Source organism: Danio aesculapii, chromosome 3, assembly GCF_903798145.1.
Source record: "Danio aesculapii chromosome 3, fDanAes4.1, whole genome shotgun sequence".
NCBI lineage: Eukaryota > Metazoa > Chordata > Actinopteri > Cypriniformes > Danionidae > Danio > Danio aesculapii.
Genome location: NC_079437.1, coordinates 31,126,607 through 31,154,378, shown reverse-complemented (window position 1 = coordinate 31,154,378; position 27,772 = coordinate 31,126,607). Strand labels below are relative to the sequence as shown.

Sequence of the window (27,772 nt, the reverse complement as noted above, 5' to 3'; positions counted from 1 at the left end):
TTAAAAGGCTTATAGAATATTTGCTTCCACTTAGATTTTTAAAAATAATTTTAAATTACTTTAAGTAATTAATATTAAATTCTTTATAACATTAAAGCTAAAATTAAAACATTTAAATCTGACAGCACACAGCAAAATATGTACAAAAACGTGACCTTTTAAGATTTTTTTTTTGTAAATGTTGATACTCAAGACAATTAATTTCTCAAACCTTTCTACAAAACCAATTCTCACACCGATTAATACAAAAGGAACAGTCTATAATGAAAAATTAAATATGAAGGGTTGCTGATGAGTAAATGTGGACAATCTTGATGTCTCAAAACGTAGAGATAATTAAATAGAATTAATCTAATTTACAACTAACACTAACATCTTAGATTCTTTGTTTTTACTATTTATATCATGTATCATTGCTCCTTTGTTCATTCTGATTGCTTCTGTTGTCTGAGTTAAGAAACAGGGATTCGTCTTATTTTTGTCATCATTCCTTTTACTAAAAACTAAAACTAAAAACACTTATCCATTTTCTGTTCTTATACATTTAGGTACAAATGCTTGAACTTTTATCCTTCATTTCAGTTCTTTCCTTGCTTTGATTACTTCTATTATTCTCGTTTGTAAGACGTTCTGGAAAACCACACCTATCAAGCAATTCAATGTGAAGTAAACCACCTATATATTTTCATTCGTCTCTCTCATTATATTGTATCACAGTGTGCTTGTTCAGTTATTACTGTAAACATTTAAAACACTAACACCAGACAATTAAATGACTTTGTCAGTTTTAATGTATGAATAAATATAGAAATAAACTCAAAAATTCAATCATTGAACATAGGCACTATGATTGGCAGCGCAAAGCCACTCATAGCAGCACAAGTTTCATGATGAGCGTACGAGAGTATGGCGTGCTTCGTACAGAGCAGTCTGTTCATGCTTAGTACAGAGCGATCGTCTCATTCAGGAAGTGTCTTTTACAATTAAAATGCTTGCATACTCCTGAAGTAGAGCATGTGATCCAAGAATACGCACATACTCTAAATGGGATGCATAGGTGTAACACTATTGTCAATGTATGTTTTCTGAAACACAGACTCTGTAAGGTGAATAAATGAATGAATAATGGTCTAGGTAGGATCCATCATGCCAATCAGATCATCAATAATCCTACGGTAAAAACACAAAGTCCTACAAGTACACATTAAGTGCTATTTGCACAATCCAGCCAATTTTAAAGCTTTTTTCTGTGCTAAAAGACACACAAATAACTCTCCAGTGTATCACAGGTCGGAGGTTCCACATAAGAACACAACAGAAAAATCAGACTCAAGACACACCAGATATGCACTATGCAGTCGCTTCCTCCGCATGGCCAGGGACAAAAAGAGTATATTTGAGGTCTACATGTTTTGAGATCGTTCCACTAACATATAAATATCTAAGGGTAGTCTACACTGATCTCCTCTGGGTTTCTGGCATCCTACAGTAGCTGGAAGGATGGGAGAAAGGATCAGCAGGCCAGTCGGAAGGTAGGTTTGGTTAACCCCTGGACTCCAAAGACCTGTGGGCGAAAAGACGACAGTGGGGAAATTAAACAAAACGATACAAACATGCACATTTTATTACCTTATACCACATTTCATTACAAATGACAATGATTTGAATTCATTCAACTGGCAATTAGTTTTTATATTGAATAGTATGCAAAGAGTATTTTAATTTCAAAAATGAAAAATAATGTTTCATATAAAACATTCACAAGTTTGAGGTTGATACAGTTGTTTGTCTTAAAAGAAGTTAACACTCATTCAGTAAAGATGCAGGACCTTTTAAAATGAATCAAAAGTGAGAGTAAAACATTTGTTATAAAGGATTAGTTTATTCCTATTTTTATTTGCTCTTAGTATTCAAAGAAACATGTAAACAAAAAGCAGCACAATCATTTATTTAGCCGCAAATGGGGGGTGGGGGGTGGGGGGGGGTGGGTTAACTGAAAAAGGTAAATAAACTAAAAAGCTTTTTATTTCAATTGCCATTCAAAAGTTCTCATCTCATAAGAACTACAAAAACTTTTCTAAAAACTACAGTCAGAAATATTCTAATTAAACTTTCCATTAAAATGTGACAGCAAAAAAAAAAAAAAAGTAAACAATAGTTTCATTAAAAAAAAAAAAAAAACAACAACACTAAACGCTGTTTTAAACACTGAAAATGTTTCTTGAGCTCATCAAGATATTAGAATGATTTCTAAAAGTCATGATACTACAAAGACCCGAAAGGGACATAATGGTGGGGAAAAAAAATGGGTGGGAAGAGAAAAACAAAAAACAAAAAAAAAACACTGTGATAAGAAAATATATATTGTTTTTTAGTTTATGCATTCCTCGAAACATTTTGCATTCCCTCACAAAGATGTTTTGCAGTATCTCGTAAAACTGTTATTCCAAAAACACTTCCTGTTCACTTCATACATGCCAACTCTCCCATTTTTGCCAGTCTCCCGTATTTCACCAATCTATCCATCCAGTTTAAGCATTTTCCATATTTCTCCCCTATTTTTAATCTTGAAAGCACGCTGAAATCAATAAAAAAAAAAAGTCTGCATTCATGCAAAATGAATGTATAAGTGCTGACTGATGGACGCTCTCTGTATGATAAACTGATCCCAGATCAGCTTCTGTACACACCATTTAAAGAGGAGCTAAAGCGCAGGACACTTTGGGATTTGGGTGTGTTTAAACAGACAAATGTACTTAATGATAATAATAATAATAATAATAATAATACTATGTAAACATGTCGAGGTAATGCAAAACATCTTTGCGAGGGAATGCAAAAACTATAAAAAAATATCGTCTTATCACTATTTTTTTTCCCCCCATCACGTGCCTTCCGGGTCTCCACATAATACTGCAAAACCAGCAATGTCAGGAAAATAGAAATTTTAAAATAAAGATATTTTAAACTGCAATAATTAATATCATTTTTTTCTACTGTACTTCTTTAATCAAATAAATGCACATTTTCCTTTGATAAAATAAACTTAAAATCATATAAAGCCTCAAGAAAAAAACAAAACAAATTTCTTCAGCTACTGATGTAAAACAAAACAGGGGGAGGGAGAATCCCACTCACGAGTAACTGGTGTGTTGCTGGCGTCTTCTGGCACTTCTCATCTTCTCAAACCTGGCCTCCATCTCTTCTAGGACTTTGGGGGTGTAACGCACTACCAGCTTCACCGAGCCCTGCGCAGCCTTCAGCAGCTCTACAGCTTTCTCATGGTGTTCTCCTTCAACACTCTACACACAATCAATGATTAAAGACCATTTAAAAAGTTTGCAAACATGTACTTTGATTCTCTCTTTGTTTGGTCTTGGTCAACAAGAACAAAAAACAACAACTTTGTTTTGCACTTTTGCTTAAATACCAATTGCCACTAATAATTTTTACCTGATCACTGGCCTGTTACCAAGATATTGAAGGTTTGTTTGTACTTCTACATCCCTAATCCTACCCAATACTCATTTCAATATTAACCTAACTATTAATAAACACAAATTAGTAGTTCACTTAGCTAAAGGTATTAAAGGAAAACTCCACTTTTATTTCACTTCATTTAACAAGTTACCCTAGTGTTGAACAGTTTACTTTTACTATTTTTCCTTTCATTCAACCAATCTCCAGGTGTGGCAGGAGCACTTTATCTTAGCTTAGAATAAATCATTGAATCAGATTAGACATTAGCACCTTGCTAAAGTAAAATAAAGTGTAATCTATAATAAAAACCATTTAATCCTAGTACACTTAGCATTTACACTGTTACTTTCTAAAAACTGAGTCTAATGATAAACACACACACACACACACACACAACTTATGATCTGTATTTACAGAACATACTTAATATTAAAAACCATGCTGTATACTAGGCTGAACACACTGTGTGCATGTGTGTTTATGTGAATATATTTTTAAAAGTTATATCATTACGGTTACTGATAAACAATAACTTGTAAATTATCAGGGTTTCTACAGGTTTCTTCAAATCAAATTTAAGACTTTTAAAGACCCTTTTAAGACCATTATAAATGAAATTTTAGACTTGTATGCAGGGCTAAACACTAAGGATCTTTTCTGAAGGTCTGGTCACTTTTGTAAATAGTTTTTGTATTAATGAAAGATCATGTGAAGCAGTGTTTCTCAACCACGTTCCTGGAGAACCACCAACACCGCATGTTTTGGATGTCTCCTTTGTCTGTCAAACCCATTACAGGTCTTTTAGTCCCTGCTGATGAGCTGATGATCTGAATTAGAGGTGTTTGGTTAAGGAGACATGGAAAATGTGCAGAACTGGTGGTCCTCCAGGAACATAGTTGAGAAACACTGATGTAAAGGAATGTGTTGCTTTAGTTTGCTTTCCCTGATTAGGGAATTTAATTTGGGGAATTTGCTGTAAAATGTCTAACAGCTGTTGAGAATTGTATCTCTTTGCAATAAAAAAAAAGTTTTGAGATGGATAAAAGATGATTGGGTGTTGGCCAGATTGGGTAGCTTTACTTGGACATAGGGAAATTAATACCCATTTAAAATTATTTAGACCTACAACACAATATATTTCAGTGACTTTTTAAGGCCTAAAATTGTTTCAGAAATTTAAAACTTTAAGACCCCGCGGACACCCTGATTATAACTTATAAACAATAAACATGTAAAATAAAAAAAAATAAAAACAGCACAAGATGATCCCGTCCCTCTTTCAACACTCTAGTCTCCCATCTGATCACAGTTGGCAAACCCTTTTTCCAAATCAGAGGTGGAACAAGGGAGCTTCATGACAGTTGAAAAATCAAGGCCATGGTCTGTTACAAAAACCTAACAGCCAAATTATAAGTTTCAAAATGATACTGTGCCAACATACCACTCCATTAACAGAAAGTAGTTGATCTCCTCTCTTCAGGCCACCCTGTCGGTCAGCAACACCCCCTGGAATGACCCTGGAGATGTAAATAGGAGAGTTTTGTTCTTTTCCCCCCATGATGTTGAACCCAAGCCCTTCATCTGTTTTAGGGAGTTCAACCACTCTTGGGTGTGCATGACCTTCACTTGCGGCAAATGCAGCTACAGTTGCCTGAAAGAAGAGACCAGAAATTAGTTATGATGTCTATGAACTTTCTTGTTTAACAGTAAAAGTTAAAATTAAAAAGTTACCTTGGCAGTGGCTTGAGCTCGAACCTCAGGGCCACCGACAATATCCAACGTATCATAAAGCTGCTCGTAGACCTATATAAAAAAAAAAAAAAGAATGGGCATGGATATTCAACAGCATAAATGTAGTTTATAGTGAGATTGTAGCATTTCACATATATAACAAACATTATTAAATTAAATACTTCTTTGATGATCATTAAATAATTTATTTAAATAAAAGATATCCTACAAATCTGGTTCAGTTCATATTTAAATGTGCACACGTAATGTATAATGCACACATTAAAGTGTTAGTTGACAAAGTTATGTTATTAATTACTCACCTTCATGTCATTCCAAAGCCCTGAGACCTTTGTTCAACTTTAGAATACAAATTAAGATATTTTATGTGAAAAGTACATGTTGTGAATGCGCAATATACTGACACTGAGAAGAAATGGTTGAACCAAGTCATTATTTTTGTTTTATGTGTGCACAAAAGTATACTTATAGCTTGATAATATAGTGATTGAACACCTGAAGGCAAGTGGTCTGTTTTGAGGATGTTTTTTGCTGGACTTTGTCTGGAACGTTGCAGTCTATGGAGGATGAGAGAGCTCTCAGATTTCACTTAAAATATCTTAACCTGTGTTCAGAAGATGAACGAAGGTCTCAAGGGTTTGAAATGACATGAAGGTGAGTAATAAAATTATTTTTATTTTAGGTGAACTAACCTTTTAATTACAGTTCACTCAAATTTAATTTTTGCCATTTACTCATCCTGTGCTTGATCCAAACATGTGAAGTTACCTACAGAAGTGTTTCTCAACCATGTTTCTGGATAACCACCAACACTGCATGTTTCGAATGTCTCCTTTGTCTGTCTCGCCCATTACAGATCTTTGGATAAGAAACACTGACTTTTAATAGTAGACCTCTATAGTGTTTTCACTACAACGAAAGACCTACAATAATTAGTTTTTAATTTCTTCTTTTATGTTCAGAAGTGAGAAACTCAGATTTGAAACAAGCAGAGAATTAGTAAATGGATGACATTTTAGGGTGAACTGTCAGTTATAACATTTGCTATTGACTTTATTTGATGGTATAATTTATAAAACAGCAAATATTGCAAAATAATACCTTGACATAACAAAACCTTCATGCTACACAGTGCGATCTAGATCACTATCTGAGGGTATATTTAGTGAATTTGACAATGTGATCAGTGGCACCATAAACAAGTGACCATAAAATAGATTTCAGTTATGATTGACAGACTGCGGATGTGCTTAATTTTACGATGTGGAAAATAACTTAAAATCAATTACAAAAGTTTAACAAAAATGACATTTCAATATAGAATCAAGAGGATTGTAAGTATTTCACTATTTTCTTTGCTGACCTGATACCAATTTTAATATACTTACTCTTCACAAAATCAGGGTATCTTCTGTCCATTCCATTTTTGTTTTCAAAAAATAAAAAATAAAAAAAATAAAAATAAAAAAGATTTTAGCTCAAATTTTTTATTTTTTGATTTGGGGTAGGAAAATGGATAAACGACTTTATTATTTCAAAAAAATATTAATTCATTATACAGATGTAGGCAGTGCTGAAATGCACTTTCCTCTGATTGGGCTTGTGGCGTCACCCTAAAAAAAACACTCCTCTGCGAATGCAAAATTAATTATATATATAAACTGAGTTTATATATTCTATCATTTGATCAGTTAGCAGGCTTACGTTCATTATGCAAGCATAAATTAAATAAAAACAAATTAGCAGTATTTTTACACATTTGTTATTAAAAAAAAAAGGTCATAGTTTGCTGCCAGACGTCTTGCTGTTATGCACCTGATGCTGAGCAAAGATGCCCATTTCAGAGCAGAACCTGGTTTGCATGATTGTTTCAGAGCTACTGTAGGCCTAAATAATAATAATAAGAATAAATATAGTTTAATAAGCATTTTTTTATTGTTTAGTTTTTTTTTTAAATAGTTCTCTGCAGGACCAGAATAACACAATGGGCCCTGAGGCTAGAACAAAGGGTACCATTTGTTTTTATTTTATTTCCTCCTATTTTTAGATAGATAGATAGATAGATAGAAACATGTAGGCAGTGCATTCCTTTTTTTTTGTTTGTAAACAGATATGGAATAGACGAAAGAAACCCTGATTCCACAAGAATCTCAGTTCATTTGACTTCTGCGATTAAAACAGATAATATTGGTCATGTTTTAAAATGTCATCATCATATTTTCATGCAAACGCCAACATGCCAATTATGTAAGCCAAATGGAGAGAAGGACACGTGAAAACTTTAGTGTGACAAGACTGCATAATTGTAAAAGAATGTTTGACTCGTGTGAATGAGATGTGAACAGACTGGACTCCTGTTATTGGAACCCATTATCACAAGTCAAGGAGTGAGACAACAAAGCTGAAGTGAGATGCCGTCTCAAAGAGGCAGGAAAGTGAGTCATTCAGGAGGAGGAACAGTGGAATGCCGTTCTGCCTGAGAGGAGAAAAACAGACTCGTGGAGGAGGAAAAGGACAGTGCCGTCTTATGTGATGACAGGCATTTTCTCAGCATTTCAAACCTTAACTGAATACCTAGTTACATATATCCATTAGTGTTCTGTGAAATCAATACAAGAAAAAGGATAGAATTATTACATTTCTCACAATTGCGACACACTCCAATTAGAAGCACAAGAATGAGTTATTACTAGTCAAGCATCCTTATGTTTGAAGGACAGAGGAAATGTTTCACCTCTCTGATGGCAGCACAGAATTTGCTCTGAAGGACTCTCTGGAGAGCCTGGAGTTTGGGAGGAGGAAGCTGACCACTTCTTTGCAGTCTGTCCAACAATTCAATCACTCTGCAGACATCTGCAGGGGAATTCAACATTATAGAAACATACAGGTCATAGACATGTTGGTGTATGCAGCAAATTAAACATACAAAAGTGTTTTTAAATACATAGAAAAATACATATTTACTTTAATTTTTCAAATAATGTGAAAAATTAAAGTTATTTTCACTCATAATAAACATTTATAAATTAAACTATTTTAGCTTGCACATATTAAAACAAACAAAGTGATAATAATCTATATTTATTTTGAATTATAATGAAGTTCTTGCTGAGGAACGAGACTTAACCTGTGATAATAGAAAAGTTTAAGGATTTAAAATAATTTGAGGCTGCAGGTTGCGCAGTGGGTAGCACTGTCACCTCACAGCAAGAAGGTCGCTGGTTGGAGCCTTAGCTGAATCAATTGGCGCTTCTGTGTGGAGTTTGCATCTTCTCCCAGTGTTGGCGTGGGTTTCTCCCACAAGTCCAAAGACATACCCTATAGGTGAACTGAATGCACTAAATTGGCCATATGGGTTGCAGCTAGAAGGGCTCTGCTATGTAAAACATATGCTGGATAAGTTGGCGGTTCATACCACTGTGGCTATCCCTGATTAATAAAAGGGACTAAGGTGAAAATGAATGAATTTGAAGCTGCAACGTGAGTCTTAAAGGAATAGTTTCCCCAAAGTCAAGAGTTTCCAACATTCTTCAAAATACTTTCGGTTCAACAGAGGAAAAAAAAAAAAGTTTGATGACTTGAGGGTGATGGAGTTGATTTTTTGATCAAACTACTGTAGATCATTGTACAAAACATGATTTCAAAAGAAAAAAATTTGAATTTATAATTGAGTTAAATTTTATTATACAATTTAAATGTTTCGATACTTAGAACCAATTTTCTGACAATTACTATACATAATTTTATAACAGTTTATCAGGAATGCAATGTTTTACAGGTGTCTTTAAACATCAGAAACACCCAGTTACGTGCTGTATCTGAAACGCTTTCACTGTAAATATGACCATCACTGATACAAAACAAGCTCGTATGTATAAAATTAGTATTCCGTCTAAAACACCCATATGGCCTTGTTTTGTCTTTTTATTATATTCAATAAATTCCAAGCCTTACACAAACACTAGCACACCCTACTGTGGGGTGAGGGACGGAGAGGGGGCGGGGGGGCACATCCATTCATTCATATTATGGAGACTGTGCGCCTCTCAGCGGTCACTACTGCTGCATGTTTTCACAGACGCAAGAACCAGCGAGCGCATTAGCAAAGCTATCGGCTTCAATATTTGCACAACGCCACTCTCTGTGGCTTGCACATAACGAAGAGAACCAAGAACATTACCTCTTTCCAAGCACAGCGGTTCTGTCATCGCCGCCATGTCCACCTCTTTCCCCGTATGATAATACGATGACATCATGAAGACTGCTGCAGTGGAGGACTGAACCGCTTTCAGCGACGTTATACCAAAATAAAATTGCAAAAGAAATACTTGGGAAAAGATTTCAAGTAAATAAAAACAATACTGAAGGAGCAGACAAACCAGCTCTGATGCGAGATGCGCGAGTGTGAGCGCTCGTACAGAGCGGCAGCTTACTGGATGACGCAAGACCACGTCACAGGCGCGAGTTCAAGTCGTTTTTGCAACCCACAAACTCGTTTAACACCGTAAGATATGTAATAAGGGACCAATACAATACTTTGGCAATAAAAAAGTATTTATTCAAGAATTAAGCAGAACAAATACGACCAGAGATACAAACTGAAAAAACCTATACATAAAATTAAGAGCAATTTCCGTGAGACCATGGCAGACATTTCCATTTAAAAGCACGTGTCATATTTTCTGCCTTTGTTCCTGCTGTAAAATTAAGGGGAACTGTACGATTTGTAAACGATCCATATATAGGACCAAATATAAAACAAATGTACATGAAAATAAAAAGTCGCAGAGAAATTAAAGGGAAGACCAATACAAAAAGAATGTTACAGATAAATGTACTAAACCATGAAACGTTACTATTGTACTCTGCAAACATCTATGAAAATGGACATAACAGTACTAAACAACCCCAATAACTCCAACAAACAAACTCATCTCCAACTGAAACTACACTGTATTATAATACAGTGCTTCAGTCAAGAAATCTCTTCCCAGTTATGGTCACTTGATATCAAAATGTTAGACAGGGAATTCAAATGCATCAAGCCAAGTATTTACTGTAGTCCAAGCCACAGAAATAGGTTTACCAGAGCTAAAAACATTAAAAAAAAAAAGCTCACAGTTTAGCTACATAATGTTTATTTTAACAATAGGACGCTTCTTACTAGGGAGACACTAAGCTCTTTCAGTGATAGCTGTTGGTAGTATAGTACAGTATAATACTCACACGCTGTGGACAGTGCAAGCAAAAGGTGGAGGCATTAAATAATGGTTGAAAATATTTGTGAATCAAATCAACATTACAACTAGATAACCTAGAATCATTCACACAATGACGGCACTTTCAGTACTCATCACCCTGGGCCTCCATTCTGTACCCATTTTCATTGGAGGCATAGCCCTCTCCTGACTGCATGGAATCCTGATCCATCATCATCATCCTCATCCCATCCTGTGAACCTTCTTCTGATTGTGGCGGTGCTGGTTCTTCACCCTCTTCCCCTCCATTACCCAAACCCTCATGATCTCCCGAGGAGGAAATGTGACGATCTTCCCTTCGCTCCCCACGGTCCCGATCACCCCGGTCACGCTTATGGTCACGATCTCGATCCCTGTCCCGCCTTCTGTCCCGATCTCTTTCTCTATCTTTATCTCTATGGCTGCGCTTCCTATCACGATCTCTTTCCCTGTCTTTGTCTCGATCCCTCCCCCTTTCCTCTCCTTCAGGCCCTGCCTCCTCACCTCGCCCTGGTTCACCACCCAAGGGGTCCTCCATGCCCCTATCTCCACCTTCAGGCATCATGCCATCAACTAGGCCGCCCATGCCTTCCTCCCCTCCTTCTGCACCCTTTCCTCTTTCCCTGTCTCTCTTCCTATCCCTGCTCCTGCTCCTCCTCTTGCGGTCTCTATCTCGATCCCGGTCTCTACTCCTCTCTCTGCTTTCTCCAGCTCCAGCTCCACCTCGTTCTCTTTCCCTCTCTCGTCGTCGGCTGCTGCCCCCAGCTTCATCCCCTGCAGCGGCCCTCTCACGCTCACGGGACCTGGTGCGCCTACGTCTCTCTCTGGACCGGGAACGCCGGCGTTCTCCGCGTTCCTTGTCTCGGTCACGTTCCCGACTGCGTTCCCGGCGTTCACCACGATCCCGATCACTGCAGAATAACAGACAGAGGCAAGGCCATGTAAATTCAGCAGAAGATGAGAAAGCACCAACTAAAATCACAACCACATCTCACACAGCGTACCTTCCAATTGGTCGGTCATCATAACGAGATGTGTCGTCTCTGCCAGAGTGCTTAATGTTGACATCTGCGCCTCCTCGCCTTGTGCCACCAAGACCCCCACCTGGAGAATGAAGAAAAGAAATTTGGTTCAAGTATAAAGTTGGCACCTAAAGACCATGCTTGGGATAGGCAAGGTCCTTGATACCCACTGTCGATACCCATGCAATCATAATGGTCAAAAGATCAAAGATGGAGCTGAACTCTGCAGGACAGTAGACCTTGAGCCAGAGTTTGCCTGCCTTGATCTTTATCAAACCTTTTTGCTACAAGATTAGTGGTCAGTCTTGCTCTTAGTAGAAAATTATTTACTTGAAACCTACTAAAAACCTCAAAGATAGCTCTTTGAGACGTACTGAAGCCAATCCTAAACAAACTTCAGTAGCCAACATTTGAAGGGGTTAAAAACTTTATCAAAGTGGTCCTAAACTATTGAACAACTTCCATTCTTAGCTTAGGACAACTTAAAAAAACAAAATCTAATGTCTTTCAATACTTTGAACTGGACCTCCCGGCCTAGAAACAAACATCTGACAAGAGTGGAGAGAAAAATAAAAAATTAAATGCTCACCAAGTCGCCGGGGGCGCCATCCTTTTACCGTTCTTCCTCTTTCAACATCAACAAGCACTCTACGACCATCAATCTTTTTGCCATCCGCATGCTTATAAGCAGCTAAAAGAGTTGATAGATGAGCAATAGAAAAGTGGAGATTGAGAGGAAGGGAATAAAGGGGAGTACAGAGGGGGGAAAAAAAGACATGGACAATGAGAACTATGAATACACAGAACAGTATTTGCTTCTACATACCTTGAATTTGGGAACTCCATTCAAAACATTAATCTATCAGAAGTCACACGCTTACCTCCAAATGGATAAGACACCAGGAATGATAAACTGACAACGCTGCCATCCATTTTATATATTTCTTCTACCTCAGCGATTACCTTCAGCACTATTACCTGATTAGACGCTTCTAATCACTTTAACCCCAAAAAAAAAAAAAAAAAAAAAAAAAAAAAAAAAAACTTGTACCAACGGTGAAATTGTACCTACGTTTAATGTATAGATGCATATTGCTTTTAGGATCATCCAGAGTGCACAAATTGGGGAAAAAAATGGTTTCAGTTGATAATTTCAATAACAGCTGTTGTCAATGACAGCTAATGTTTTAAACACTAAGAAATAAGCACAAATTCTTTCTGCCATTGAAAAAGTTGAGGACATACAAATTCTACTATACAACTTAAAACTGAGGCAGTTTTAATGCAGTGCAGAAGACATCACAAAAATCAGCAAGCACTGTTCTCAACAGCTTTGGATCACTTAAGTCATCTAAAAACTAAATATAAAGTTGAATTTATATAATATCTTTGAGTGATCTGCACTGACACATTTTTGTCGTCATTAAATCACTGATAATGGCATCTATAAAAAGGCACTTGGTGGACACATTTTTATTAAAAAGCCAACCTCTCATCCTCAAATCTTTTTGAAACATTCATTCATTCACATTCAAACTGAATTTGAGCATTAAAAGCACCATTCACACTCACGCCACACCACTCCATACCACACCACACGGGAAAAAAAAAACATTTAGCAAAGCTTTACTTCTAGCAAGTGCATTATTTATAATGCAAAGAAGCTAGAAGCACCGCTTTTAAAGTTACAGAATTCTAACATACTTCAGTATGGCCAATAATCTTTCTTCTTCTGCTGATCTGAAATAAGTCTAAGCCCTTAAATATCTAGGCCCTTAGTATTTAGTCATTATCCAAGTTATACCACATTACCTTGAGTTTGCTATCTTACCATAACACCTGGCCAAGGATGGAAGTCCTTGATGGAAAAACCCCACGAAACGTAGCCTGGCGATTCCAGCAGCCTCGAATCAAAATGTTCTTCAATATAATTGAAACTTTGATCCAATTTTTAATTCTCTTTATTTTTATTTACCAAAACTGGACAAGCTGGAACTCAAAGAATTAGGGATCCAATCCTTCAACAATGGAAAATCCACGAAGCTACTCTTGTCTGCACTGTCGATGACGTTCAGATGGAACCCATCGTGAGGGCCTTACCATGAAACCCTCCAGTACTCACACATACCTGCCCTGACGTCAACAAGAGGGCCTTACCAACAACCCTCGGTCTACCATACCAAACTAGAGGGGCTTACCAAACACCCTCAGAGCACCTACCGACAAGAGGGGCTTACCAATCACCCTCATTTCTATCAGATAATAGAGGGCCTTACCACAACCCTCAACTACCTATCCCAAAAGAGGGGCTTACCAACCACCCTCATATCAAAAAAAAAAATAAATAAAATAAAAATAAAAAATCTCTCAAAACAGTTTCCAGGTTAAAGTCTTTACAAATCTACGGGGCCTTGCCAGTGATCTCAGAACACTTTAACGCATTTTTTTAGAAATGGTAAGGAAAGTGAAAAACTTCCTTTTGTTCAATAAGATATATCAATGTAATTTCCAGCGCATTTAAAGCTTAGAAAATAAAGGATTATGCGTTTGGACAAACAAATCTATGGTATTATACTTTTTTTTTCTTTTTAAAGAAATTCTCTCTCAATGCAGCTTCTTGCTCCTTAACGCAAACAGATTTCTTAGGCCAAAGGAAAAACGCCCCAGAGAAACTTAATTTACCCATTAAAGAACGAGGTGAATCCATGTCAACAGGAAATTTTTAAAATGTATGTGGGTTCAAATGTAGTGATTTAAATTTCCAAAGCCTGAGGTTAATCTAATCTATTAAACACAATTGCAAAAATCTAAATTCAATGCTTATAAAGAGTAGGCACTAAATATATGAATAAATTTAGCTTGATTCTTAAAAATGAAATTTAAACAGACTTAAAAATCGCTTGATTTTTAAACCATAGACTTAAACAGGAAAAATTTTGACTCAAATACTTAAAGTTCAGTGCCATCATGCAAAATGAGAAAGTAAAATGCATCCATGTAGTAACAACTACATTAAGTTGTGACTAACAACTACATGAAATTTAACAAAACAAGCAAATATTTTTGTTGTTTTGCAACAATATTCAGGTGTTCTTACACAAATTAAAATTGGTACAACTAAACTTTTTAAAAAGGCGATTTTCTTTCGTCAATGCAGTGACTTTGCGCACCACCTTAAATCTGACTTTGCTTAATGTAATTTTATTAAGAGTAAGCATCTATTCACCTTTATTTAAAAACTGGAAGAAAACTGCAAGACACCATTAGGTGCTGTAATATTTGAATGGATAATGACAATATCTCTCATGAGGAACTCTACTTCAAATAACAAAATCAAGACCACCTTCCACTTTGGCATAACTAATATTGTGCTACACAGACTGCAACACATCCAAAGAGATCTTAACACCATTCCGTTTCAAACGTACCTCTATCATACTTGTGCAAACATGCACCCATCTAACCATGTTAGAAACAGTATGATGGCTTTAATAGAAGAGATTAATGCCAGGCTCACGATCACTACAACCAACCCAAACCGCTTTCAAATGACAACTAGGAGCCCTACGTTTAGCCCTAAATCAGGGCAGATGAGAAGGAATTTGGTATACCCAATCGACCTATAATTAGATGAGGGGTGTAAAGAAATCTTACCCATCATACAAACCCATCATACCAACCATATACTGAGCTGTGGTAGTAGGGTGTAGATGTATCATAACCATCATCATGATCTGCAAGCCAGCTCTGGCCAATAGCCATCAGAGATAGGCGGCTGCAGTAGCAATGAGAACAACACACAATTAATATAAAGCATTGACTCGCTCCGCAACACTTCAATCATGAACGCCCCTGTGTGAACTGAGGTATTGAAAGCCTTTAAATTAACAGCTGTTTGTGCACCAGACATAAACAGGTGTGCAAGTATATGGGTCACCTTTTTTCACTAAAGACGGCCTTAGCCTTTAGCTTACCATCACTGCTCCAGCCGGAAACACACTGCTATGTCACACTGCCTAAACATTACAGAGATGCCATAGAGTGGCAACATTCATCAGAATGTGTTGGGCTAACACAGCCACACTCCACTTCCTCACATGTGCTGCACGTCACTCACACCAGATGCAACACACACACACACGGGTAAAAACAGGAATATACTACAAACACAGACATGATAGGGACATGACACAAGCGGTCATACAAGCACACACATACACATACAAATGGAGTTTTAAACTCGAGTTACAGTCATTTGTAAAGTTTACACATTCTTTTTCATAAGAACAGCTTTAACATTTGTAAAAGCTTGGCTATATGTTGATTTGCATCCACTGCAGAGATAAAAATGGAGTATAACCAAAAGTTGAAGACTTCAGATGCAAAAGTTATAACTTCTGATGTTTTATTCTAAAATGAGCATTTCAGATATTTTAATTTAAAGGGAATTAAATTACTCTGAGATTAATAAAATGCTCAATTTAGAAATATTTCAGACAGTACTTGAGAGGTTTTTGCATCTGAACTCTTCATTTGTTGCGTAATGTTTTTTTTCATAAGAGATTTGAACGCCTCTTTATTTGGAACTACAAAAACTGATGGTGTAACCTTGCTTGAGGTCATTTAAGGGGTTGAAGGCAGAATGAGATGTGTTGGTTACTCACAGTGCATGTCTCTCTCGTGCTCGTATTCAATGAACGCATAGCCTCTCGGTTTTCCAGTTTTCTTGTTGTACACAATGTAAATCTAATAAAAGCAGACACATACAAGAATGAGACCTTGGAGAAATAAACTGACTGAAGATTAATGTGCATAATACATGTTCAGCACAATTTACCCGTTTGATAGGACCATAGACCTCAAACTCTCGCCGCAGTTTGGATTCGGTGGTATCATAGTTCTATAATAATAGAAGAATTAAACATGTAAGATTTATGTCTTCAGGAAAAGACCTTTACACATTTAGATCATTGTCAGTTGACAAGCGCATGCTTGGAACCAAAGAATACTCACAATTCGAGCCACAAACAAGGTCTTAAACGCATCTCCTTGGGCATTAGCGTCATTATGTGGGTCCCCTGTGGAGATAAAGGGCATAAGGTTAATATAGAACATTTCAATGCCTGTATTTTTGAATAAGCCAAGACACTTACATAGCTTCAGCTCTCCTTCAACCACAACTTGCCTCCTCTCCATCTTCTCTCTTCTCTGGATTTCAAAGGGACAAATACCCAAGAAGTTAGTTTCCATAATTTCACATTTAATAGGTGTACTAATGCAAGTTGACTAACATTCTTATCATTGGTCATTTATTGCACCATATTACTGATAAACACAGCATGTGACATTTATATAAAAGCTCCAGCAACGCACACCCTACTACTGCTGACTGCTATCAAGTTCCTTCATTGATTTTTCAGATTACCTAAGGTGAGTAGGTGTTCACAAATTTGCAAAACTAAAAAAAAAAAACCCACTTTCTGTAACATTCTATCACTGCATGTCTCATGGCCCTTGTTTAAACTGAGTTCTAAAACCTAGGATTGTACAACATATTTCAGCATTATCAAGCAGGGATCATAGCTGTCCAAGCACCACAGTTCAGAACCATTGATTTGTGAATCAATTGCCATGTTTCAACCATAGAGTCAGTGAAAGTTAATCATGTGCACATTAAAGGGATAATAGATCCAAAAATGTAAACTAATTCAACCCCCTAGTGGTTCCAAACATTTGCAGGTTTCTTTTGTTGTTGAACTCATGACAACATAAAGAATGGTCACCATTAACATCCATAGCAGTGAAAAATATATACATAGACCAAGGAGTCTGGCTTGCAGTTTATACTCTCCAAAACACTAATACTTTTGTGTTCGACAGAAGACACCAAGGAAGGGTGAGCAAATGTCTGAATTTTCATTTTTGGATTAATTCAACACACAAAACGCTTTGTTTGCAGTGGGCTAAAGCAATGTTTGGGACAAGGATAACCTAGGGTTCAACCCAATGTGACATGCATCATCAAGCTTTTCAAACACTTTACACTAAAACTACTCTGGGTGTAGCTCTGTCAATCTAAAAGCAACTCAGCTGAAGAAAACATCAGTAAACTCCCTACGGAGAGTCTATTCAGTCAAGTTTCTCTCACCTTCCTCTCCAGTCTCTCCTCCCGTGTCTCTGCTCTTGTGGGTGGAGGGGCATCTCTGGGGTCCTTATAAACAGCAAAAAAAAACAAAAAAAAAAAAACAAAGTTATACATCAATGTAAATAAGAAATTGATAAATAAACTGTTCTACATAAAATACCAAGACAAAAAGCACCTCAAAATGCCGGATAAAAGGAGCAATTCCGCAGTAGGGCTGGTTGTGGTGTTTCTCGTGAGGAAGCTTTCCTAGTTGAGGCAGGAACGGTATCGGGTCCCGCGGGGCAAACAATGCCAACAGGTTCGGTGGAAGAAACTGAGTCATTGTTCACCTAGATGAGAGAAATAAAAACACAATTGATTAAAAATAATCTACAACTCTATTTAATAAGAACACCTCATACCAGTTATAAACACTTACTGTGGGAAATGATTAATAAGTTATTTCAGATAGGGTGGATTTTAAAAAGCATGGACAAATTCATAATGATAAATTCGAGCAGAAAATGCGGCGTTTTCACATATATCTGCATCAGTAAACAAACACCTCATAAACGAGTTTCGTGAAGTTAGCAGCTACCGTTAGCAGTATTAGCTTTCTCGGTTAGCTTCGTGCAAACAAACACTTTAAATCTCTAAATAAATGATTGAACAAACTACAAATTCAGCATCAGATCATGTTAGCAAAGCATCAACAAAAAGAGACGCATCTAATAACTAATATTAGTGAGCATTTTACTACACACATATAAAGCAAAGATCAGTCGTGGTTACGGTCAGCTCTGCTAATTCATCAACTCTCTCATGATGATCATATCCGAGATCGCCTACATTTCCACGGACGGCCTCCTACAGTCAATTACCTCAGCTTTTCATTCGGATCCAACGAAATCTCCGATTTTCGGGCCAAAATCCTCTTAGAAGTTTCTGTGGAATATCTTCGTGCATGAACTTCTTTAATTCACTGTGTATTTTTGTGTGTATTTCGGTCCACACAATACCCAACGTGTGTTCTCACCCAGTTGAACAAGTCGCTCCTTACTTAAAATGGCGCGAGGCCGTAAACCGCTGCGGTGTTTTACGACACATTTACGTCTAGTGGTACTTCGCGATATGGGCGTGACTAAGTATTTAAAAAAACAAAATGCTCCCACTGGATTCTAGGAATTTGTGAATTTTAGAAAATCAATGAAATGTCTATCTATCTATCTATCTATCTATCTATCTATCTATCTATCTATCTATCTATCTATCTATCTATCTATCTATCTATCTGTCTGTCTGTCTGTCTGTCTGTCTGTCTGTCTGTCTGTCTGTCTGTCTGTCTGTCTGTCTTTCTGTCTGTCTGTCTGTATTATCTATTATATTATCTATGGAATTATTTGTATTATTTAATACACTTCCCGTTAATTGTATCTTATTAACGTCTACCCCCACCTCAACCGTAAACCCAACCGTCACACTACTGTAAAATATGAATTATTGTTATACAGTGTCACAAAAATGATAATATTGATGTGCGTATCTGCAGCTGACTTTACCTTCATAATGGGAAGAAATTTGACTCTCAAAATCATAATTTTATATTAAGTACACCAAAAATGTTGTTGACACATGCTTAAACGTCTTTATCAGCAAAAAAAACGAAGCAAGATGGCCTTAATTTTGCTCAATGCATGTATCCAAATATTGCTTGAATATTGCGAGTAACTGATTAATAATAATAGTAAAAATACGCACATTATCAATATTTAAATGTGAATATATTCATATAAACAGCCCCAAACCATTCTCATTCTACGTTTCTTCCCAAACACAAGAGGCGCTAAAACCCCAAAATTACTTCATCGTTTGTTTTTATACGTAGTTAAAGATGGCGGAGTCCGAGGAGCCGAAAAAACCCACCTGCACATTTATTTTTAAGAAATCAAACAAGAAATTTTCCGCACGGAAAAGAAACGCAAGCGATAGCGACAAAGGTACTTTGTGCTTCCTTCTTGTTTTCTCCACTGCCTCAATTGAACTGAAACTGTAATCCCAACAACAAGCCTTCTGTTTAATCAATATTCATGCTGAACACATTTCTGCAATTCAGTATTTTGCTTGTTTATCCTCAGACAAAAGCAGCGGCGATGAGGGCAGTGCTGTGGTCAGGAAGAAGAAAGCTGCTGCTGTGAACCCCATGATTCAGAAAGTAAGTCGGTATTTCATGTGTTTTATTAGCTGTTGTTAAACTGATGTCATAATCATATTTTAATATTCATCTTATAGACGAAGAAAGTGGAGAGGGAAGCTGTCTCATCGAGTGAAAGTGAAGAAGAGAAAGAAGAAAAGAGCGTGACTGTCGCTTACAAGTCCACTCGCTCAGCGGTGAGTCTGACTGACCCAACATTATATAGCATTCATATGATGGCTGTAAGAGTAATATTTTTATGGGTACCTGCGCATATTGGTGTTCAAGGAAATGAAATTGCAGATAAGGAAGCAAAACAAGCTGTTAAAAATAATGACAGGCTTAATGTCAGTTTAAGTAAGAAGGAAATCGAGAGTATTATTAAGAACATTTATTTGAACTGTACATACCCACTGCACATGGACATTTGTAATTATGTTTATCTAACTGCACACATCTGATTATTAATAGCATCCTGTTAATATATTCATCTATTGTAAATCTCTGTTCATAGCTAATACAACCTGTATATAATGTTCATAGAACATCCATCTGTAAATATTACCATAGTTTTTCTATACCTGCACTTTATAACTTATACCTGTATCCTGCACTTGCTGCTATTGCACTGCTGGTTAGACCTAAACTGCATTTAGTTGCCTTGTACTTATACATGTGTAATGACAATAAAGTTGAATCTAATCTAATCTAAGAAAAGAGTGAAGGAAAGGTGGCAAAAACAATGGGCTAGTGAGAAAAAGGGCTCGTGGTTTTACAGAATTCATAAGAAAGTAGGAGAAATTAGATGTGTAGGGAAAAACAGGAGAGAGGAGATAATGATATCTAGGGTGAGATTATACACACAAAATTAAATAGTACATTCTTTAAAATGGGCAAACATGGTACAGGACAATGTACGTTTGTGGACAAGAAGAGACAGTTGAGCATGTTATATTACACTTCATGAAGTGTGAAGATGAAAGGAGGACTATTAGTAAGAATTTAGAAGAGATAAAAGTAAGTTCAATTTAAATTAGATGACATTCTACAAATTAACTCGGGGAAATAAATGCTTTAACTTTTTATTACAGTTGCTTAAAAATACTTATTTGTAGAAAAGGATTTAATAAAAAAGGGGTATAATGATCCACACTACATACCCGTTTGTGGCGGAAATACATAATTCTGTTGTTTGTCAACTGCCAATTAAATGAAGTAGAAGCCTGACTGACCCAACATTTTTTACAGCTTCATGATTTATGCTACAGCAAATTATAATAAATATAAATGGTTGATGATGCCTAATAATTCATTACAACGTATGACTTTACATTTCTATCAATGTCTGAAAGTTTTAAGGTTGTCCCATTGAATGTCTGTAATTGAGTGTATTTGACTGTGTGTTGCAGAAACCAGAGGGGCCGGATGACATGGGGGCCACTGCTGTCTATGAGCTGGACACAGAGAGGGACAAAGATGCTCAGGCCATCTTTGAGCGCAGTCAGAAAATTCAGGAGGTATGTGGGTGATTGTAAAATAACTGGCAGCAACATTGTAAAGTCAAGTTTATGGATATTATGTACAGATTCAAAGTACCTTTGCAGAGCTTGACAGAAAACGTTAAGCTCAGTATTTTCAGTTGTAATCACACATATTTCAAGTGTACACCAGCTCTACAGAAGGCAAGGCAAGTTTACTTATGTAGCACATTTCACACACAGTGGTAATTCAGAGTTCTTTACATAAACAGGAATAAAAGAAGTAAGAAAATAAACAAAAAAGTGATTAAAATGTGTTAAAACAGGTTATAAAAGAATGAAAAAGAAATGAAAGACATAACAGTGCGATCTGTCGGACGTAGCACAGTGCTCATTCAGTAAAGGTGCAGCTAAACAGATGTGTTTTCAGGCTTGATTTGAATGTGCCTAAAGTTGGAGCACATCTGATCATTTCTGGAAGCTGATTCCAGCAGCGAGGGCGTAGTAGCTGAAGGCTGATTCACCCTGCTTTGACTGAACCATTGGAATTTCTAGTTTATATGATCCTAAAGATCTGAGTGATCTGTTAGGATTATTTTCTGTGAGCATATCTGTAATATATTGAGGTCTTAGGCCAGTTAGTGATTTATAGACAAGCAGTAATATTTTAAAATCTATTCTGAATGTACAGTTGAAGTCAGAATTATTAGCCCGCCTTTAAATGATGTTTAACAGAGCAAGGAAATTTTCACAGTATGTCTGATAATATTTTTTGTTCTGCAGAAAGTCTTATTTGTTTTATTTCAGCTAGAATAAAAACAGTTTTAAGGTCAAAATTATTAGCCCCTTTAATCTTCGATAGTGTACAGAACAAACCATCGTTATACAATAACTTGCCTAATTACCCTAACCTGCCTAGTTAACCTAATTAAGCCTTTAAATGTCACTTTAAGCTGTATGAAAGTGTCTTGAAAAATATCTAGTCAAATGTTATTTACTGTCATCATGGCAAAGATAAAATAAATCAGTTATTAGAGATGAGTTATTAAAGCTATTATGTTTAGAAATGTGCTGAACTTCTCTCAGTTAAACAGAAATTGGGGGAAAAAATAAACAGGGGGCCAATAATTCAGGGGGCTAATAATTCTGACTTCAACTGTAACTGGGTGACATAGAAGGTAATATAGCAGATAATTTTAGTTCAGTTATTTAGTTACCTTTCAAGCACAGCAGAATCAATACATTTTAGAAAAAAATAGTCTCTATATAACAACAAACGTATATTATGATGACTGTTTTTAACTGACACTTCTCCCCTAAATGTATTTGCTTTGTCACAATTTACTCATTGAATGGTAAGATGTTCTGTAAAAGTAAGCTGAAACTTAACATTCAACTATGAAAACTGATTCTTTCTATGTGCACACACAGACAATAATCCAAACGACCATGTTCATAGTTGCAGATAAATAGTTACAAATGTATACACCAAATCAAATTGATATATATATATATTCCCATTCAAATCAACTACCTCTTTAATTTCTTCTATTTGTAATATTCAAACATAAAGGGAAATGTTCATGCTATTCTGAAACTCAAACTGAAACTTTGCTTTAATTTCTATAATGTTTGCATCCATTTGATGTCATCTTTTGAGATATTTGAGTGTTGAAATTGTTAAGATGGCTGTAATATACACAATCTTTCAGTTATTTAGGTGCTATCCGTGTGTAATTTATAGGAGCTGACTGGTAAAGAAGATGATAAGATTTATCGGGGAATCAACAACTACCACAAATTCATTAAACCCAAAGATTCCACCATGGGCAATGCCTCTTCTGGGATGGTCCGGTGAGTCAGTGTTGTTACGAGTAGTTGTTGTAGTAGTGTGTGTTGTGTTCTTCTTTCTCTTGCTCTTTCTCTCTCCTGCTCTCTCTCTGTCAGAATTATTCGCAGGTCCAGCGGATTACAGCAGATCGTGATTGGCGCGGCTGTATTTAAAACCCCAGACAACATTGATTCAAATTGTGTTTGCTGTAATTAAATTAAATTGTTATTAATTACTTGCCCTCATGACATTCAAATCCCCTGAGGCTTTCGTTCATCTTCAGAACAAAAATGAAAATATTTTAGATTTAATCTGACAGCTCTCTCATCCTCCATATACAGTGAGATTTCAGAGATGTCAGTCCAGAAAACGAACCAAAAACATTGTCAAAAGATTGCATGGGACTTTAGTGGTCTGAAGTGTAATCATATAGAGCTCCAAGGACACTAGTGTGCACCAAAAAAAAACTGTAAGTAAATGAAAGAATACTGGTACAGGTCATGGTGCGCGTTCACATGGGCCGGTATAAGATTCTGATCGTATGATAATCTTGGATAAAAATATCACGGTTTCACTGTATTGTGATTACTGCTCTAAAATTAGTTCTTTTTAAATGTCTTGGTAAAAAAAAACTAATATTTTTCCCATTGAACACAATATATTTTATTTTAAGAAGCATATTTTGGAACAGTTAACATGTCAGGCTAAATAATTAGAAGAAATTAATGAAGACAGCAGAAGTCAATGGTTTCGAAAACACAGATTTCGTTTTAAAAAATTGCACTGTTCAGGTCTAGAGCATGCCTGGATGTTTTGGTGCATGAGCAATTTGTTTTTCAGTTGTTCCTAAACCATGGGCTGACCAGTAGCTGTTGCCCTAAAAAACTAAATAAAATAAAAAAAACATGTTGTGAAAAACATGTTTAAACAATGAACATATGCCGCAGGAACAGTGTAAAAAAAATTGAGCGGTTTTAAAACTCTGACTTTTCTAAACCGCAGTAAACCTTAAAACCGGTTTTCATCCCATGCCTAGTGTTTACTACAGGTAGTCAGTGGCACACTAAAGCACTGAATTGCCATAGTAAACACACACCCTCATCTGATGTGGTAGAAATAGGCAAACAAAACATATCTATTGTCACATTTTAGTTAAACCACTGAAGTCACACGAATTGTTTTTGGATCCTTTCTGGATTTGAACGCCTCTTGTCTATGGAGGATGAGGGAGCTCTCAAATTTCATGTAAAATATCCTTATTTGTGTCCCAAAAATCAACGATTTCAGGGAATTGGAACAACAAGAGGGTGAAAAATTTCTAACAAAATGTAAATTTTTTGGTGAATTAACCCTTTAAAACTTTCCCAATTTCTTGCATGTGACAGGAAAGGCCCAATCAGAGCACCTGAGCACCTCAGGGCCACAGTGCGGTGGGATTACCAGCCTGACATTTGTAAAGATTATAAAGAAACTGGTTTCTGTGGGTTTGGAGGTTAGTGCACAACATAATTCCTGTCTATTTTTGCCACTCATATATTATCACATGGCAATAATCATTTCTTTTTCTCCTCAGACAGCTGTAAGTTTTTGCATGATCGCTCGGACTATAAGCACGGCTGGCAGATTGAACGAGAGCTTGAAGAAGGAAGATATGGAGCAAACGGTGAGCCATCGCTAGAGACAAGTCTTTGAATTGCTTTCCTTCTTTAGTCGTTTTCTGATGTATTGCTTATTTCACAGATGATGAGAATTACGAAGTGAGCAGCGATGATGAAGATCTTCCCTTCAAGTGTTTCATTTGTAGAGAGTCTTTTAAGAACCCCATTATAACAAAGTGAGTGCAACATCAGGCCATGGCTGCTTTGAATTGCAAATGCTGTTCTCCAGTCTCACCACAGCACAATTCTGCATTATGATGCTTTAGCTTGTGTACATCATATCTGAATCCTCTAACATTGTAACCACATTTTTGACGGCAGGTCTAATATGGTGATTCTGGATTTAAAAGTATTGTTTTTGTTTTTCAGGTGCCGGCACTATTTCTGTGAAGCCTGTGCCCTCCAGCACTACCGCAAGTCTAAGCGCTGCTATGTTTGTAACCAGCAGACCAATGGAGTCTTCAATCCTGCCAAAGGTGATCATGCACCCATCAACTCTGATTTGAATGAAAAATGTGTTCGTGTCAAAAAGAAAACAAATCAGCAAGGGTGCATATATTTGATCAAAGTGACTGTAAAACATTTGATGGTGTTACAAGTAAAGTTCTCTTGATCTTTCATTTCATTAAACAATTGTAAAACACAAAATTAGCATATTACATTATTTTCTAAAGGATCATGTGACACACTAGGGCTGCACAGTAGATCATTTCAGCATCGATATCGGAACGTGTGTCTGCAATGTTGAGTTGGGATTATAGTTGATCAGCACATCAGTTGGGAATACATGAGATTTGTGGAGTTATTGCCAAGAATAACCATAACAGAGTGAATATTTATCATTTGCATGTGTTTTAAAGGCATTTCAGGAGAGTTTATAACATCCGGGCACAAAACAAAGTACATTTGTAAGTTTAGTGGAGAATAACTTTACTGAATTATTAAAATGAAGACTATAGAGTGTTATTTTCCATTTCATTATTCAGTTTCTGTAGCTGAATACTGTTTGGCTCTATGGTAAAAGCATAAAGCGCTGTTTTTTCGCTGCTGTTATAATAACATTTGCTTGAGATTTATTTATTATTTTGTATATATGACTCGCATCCTTACAAAAATCACCCCAAATTCGTGTTAATTAATGTTTTCTTTCCAAATAGAGCTATTCAAATCATCTGGTGAAACTGTATTTATATCCCAATATATTTTGCAGAGAAACAAAATATCCCAATGTCAGATTTTTTCAATATCTTGCAGCCCTATGACACACTGAAGACTGGAGTAATAATGCTGTGAATTTAGCTTTGCCGTCATATGAATGAACTTTATTAAACATTCTAGTATATTATAAAAAAGGTAATTTTATTATTTAACTTTTCCATTATTTTCAATATTGCTGTTTTTACTGTAGTTTTGATCAAATAAATGTTGACATGAATAAACATTATTTTCCAACATCTCAAAAATAAATTGTGGGACCCCCTTAAAAATGAAATGGTACATCTCAAGGGGTTAATCCTAATGAATAAATATGTGCAAAACATATGGAAAATATTTGGGTATTTGGTGTCAGGAAATTCTTTAAGTTCAAATCACCAGTATCATATATAATTCATTACATTTGTATAAAGCTTTACAGAGCATTATCGAAATCTCCTCAACAATCACAAATACTTCATATTATAACATGCTCAACCATCTACATCAGGGGTCACCAATCTCGTTCCTGGAGGTCCGGTGCCCTGCAGGGTTTAGCTCCAACTTGCCTCACTTGCCTTGTGTTTCAAGTATACCTAGATATTGATTAGCTTGTTCAGGTGTGTTTGATTAGGGTTGGAGCTAAAATCTGCAGGACACCAGACCTCCAGGAACAAGTTTGGTGATCCCTGATCTACTTTATATGAAATAAGAATAATTGATGTTTTATTCCTCAGAGCTAATGGCTAAGATGCTGAAACGGCAGGCAGCAGATGATCAGCCTCCTTCAGAAGACGACGACTAGCACCTCACAGCCTCCCCTTCTCTTTTATACTTTAATCGCTCAGAATCAGAGTTGTAAATTTTCAAAATCTTTGAAATAAATGTGTCGTTTGTAGACAGGTTTGTCAGAAATCTTTTTAAATGTCAGAAATCTTAACAGGATTCTAAAAACAGTAAATCATTTACTAGTCATTTAATATCACACAAAGCATATCTATATTACTATAACGTGTAACCATGTCTTTAATGTTTTTTTAACTTAGTATTTTCAAGACAATATTGTACATTACGTTTTTTTTAAATGCTCTAAAATTTAAAATTTAGTCAGCATTTACTCATCCTACATCCCTCATCCCAGCATTTACTTGAGTTTTTTTTTTCAACAGAAAAAAGAACTCAAGCTGTATTGAATCAAGTAAAGGATGAGTAAATGACAGACTTTTCATTTTTGGGTGAACTACACCTTTAATGCAAATCTCGTTGGATGGCAGCACAAGTAAAGTTAACTTATATCAGTTTATTTTTTTAACACCATAAAGGGCTGACATATTGTAATTTTTTTTGCTGTATTTGGCCTTCATTGTAAGTCTAATAAGTGTATTATTGAACAGAGTCGACATAAAGCCACTGTGAACATTATGGTTTGAATTCATTTTTGAAGGAAATGTGGTGGAGAATGGTGGTGTGTCATTTTTTGTGTCAAATAGTTTTTATTATTCACAGTAATACCATATACCAATAATGTATATAAACATATAATACCAATAGGGAGTAGGTTTGACAGTATCAAAACTTGGATACCGCCCAAGCCTAATTGTAACATCTGTAATTAGAGTCAGAATTATGGTTAACCAGGCAGCATTGAATTTGACACATTAACTTATATAATTCTTAGCTTTGACAAAGATTAATTGCATTAATGAAGAGAATACAGTGTTTTTATTATTTAATTTCTTTACCTTAATACTGTTAAGACTCCCTAGAAAATCTAACATTTCTTTCCCAATAGAGCTATTCCAGTC

General features: G+C 36.1%; 3 protein-coding genes across 3 annotated transcripts; 1 reads left to right on the top strand and 2 right to left on the bottom strand.

Moving 5' to 3' along the window:
• Positions 1-768: 768 nt before the first annotated feature.
• lin7b (lin-7 homolog B (C. elegans)) lies at positions 769-9,681 on the bottom strand. The gene is made up of 6 exons (XM_056453664.1): positions 9,413-9,681; positions 7,967-8,085; positions 5,212-5,283; positions 4,922-5,131; positions 3,139-3,302; positions 769-1,564 (listed from the first exon to the last, which is right to left on the bottom strand). The coding sequence occupies exons 1-6, from the start codon at positions 9,486-9,488 to the stop codon at positions 1,543-1,545; spliced, it is 663 nt and encodes a 220-aa protein (XP_056309639.1). The 5' UTR covers positions 9,489-9,681; the 3' UTR covers positions 769-1,542.
• An 87-nt stretch (positions 9,682-9,768) lies between these two features.
• Positions 9,769-18,685, bottom strand: snrnp70 (small nuclear ribonucleoprotein 70 (U1)). Its single transcript, XM_056453649.1, has 10 exons — positions 18,497-18,685; positions 17,812-17,965; positions 17,640-17,702; positions 16,645-16,699; positions 16,505-16,569; positions 16,329-16,391; positions 16,156-16,237; positions 12,081-12,182; positions 11,474-11,573; positions 9,769-11,380 (listed from the first exon to the last, which is right to left on the bottom strand). Exons 2-10 carry the CDS (start codon positions 17,956-17,958, stop codon positions 10,576-10,578), a joined length of 1,482 nt encoding a protein of 493 aa, XP_056309624.1. The 5' UTR covers positions 17,959-17,965; positions 18,497-18,685; the 3' UTR covers positions 9,769-10,575.
• Positions 18,686-19,496: 811 nt separating this feature from the next.
• On the top strand, positions 19,497-27,389 carry rnf113a (ring finger protein 113A). The gene is made up of 10 exons (XM_056453662.1): positions 19,497-19,612; positions 19,751-19,827; positions 19,905-20,003; positions 21,216-21,323; positions 23,029-23,138; positions 24,501-24,607; positions 24,689-24,778; positions 24,856-24,949; positions 25,143-25,249; positions 26,705-27,389. Exons 1-10 carry the CDS (start codon positions 19,507-19,509, stop codon positions 26,770-26,772), a joined length of 966 nt encoding a protein of 321 aa, XP_056309637.1. The 5' UTR covers positions 19,497-19,506; the 3' UTR covers positions 26,773-27,389.
• Positions 27,390-27,772: the final 383 nt, after the last annotated feature.

What these genes read in the sequence shown, in the direction of transcription:
- lin7b (XM_056453664.1), bottom strand. Translation starts at nt 9,488, where the DNA reads ATGATGTCATCGTATTATCATACGGGGAAAGAGGTGGACATGGCGGCG. An exon ending in GAGCTCAAGCCACTGCCAAG is followed by an intron (nt 5,132 to 5,211) that starts GTAACTTTTTAA and finishes CTCTTCTTTCAG; the next exon opens with GCAACTGTAGCTGCATTTGC. An exon ending in CAGCAACACACCAGTTACTC is followed by an intron (nt 1,565 to 3,138) that starts GTGAGTGGGATT and finishes TTTCGCCCACAG; the next exon opens with GTCTTTGGAGTCCAGGGGTT.
- snrnp70 (XM_056453649.1), bottom strand. Translation starts at nt 17,958, where the DNA reads ATGACTCAGTTTCTTCCACCGAACCTGTTGGCATTGTTTGCCCCGCGG. An exon ending in CTTTTATCCGGCATTTTGAG is followed by an intron (nt 17,703 to 17,811) that starts GTGCTTTTTGTC and finishes GCTGTTTATAAG; the next exon opens with GACCCCAGAGATGCCCCTCC. An exon ending in GATGACCGACCAATTGGAAG is followed by an intron (nt 11,381 to 11,473) that starts GTACGCTGTGTG and finishes GTTATTCTGCAG; the next exon opens with TGATCGGGATCGTGGTGAAC.
- rnf113a (XM_056453662.1), top strand. Translation starts at nt 19,507, where the DNA reads ATGGCGGAGTCCGAGGAGCCGAAAAAACCCACCTGCACATTTATTTTT. An exon ending in TGAACCCCATGATTCAGAAA is followed by an intron (nt 19,828 to 19,904) that starts GTAAGTCGGTAT and finishes TTCATCTTATAG; the next exon opens with ACGAAGAAAGTGGAGAGGGA. An exon ending in AAGAACCCCATTATAACAAA is followed by an intron (nt 24,950 to 25,142) that starts GTGAGTGCAACA and finishes TTTGTTTTTCAG; the next exon opens with GTGCCGGCACTATTTCTGTG.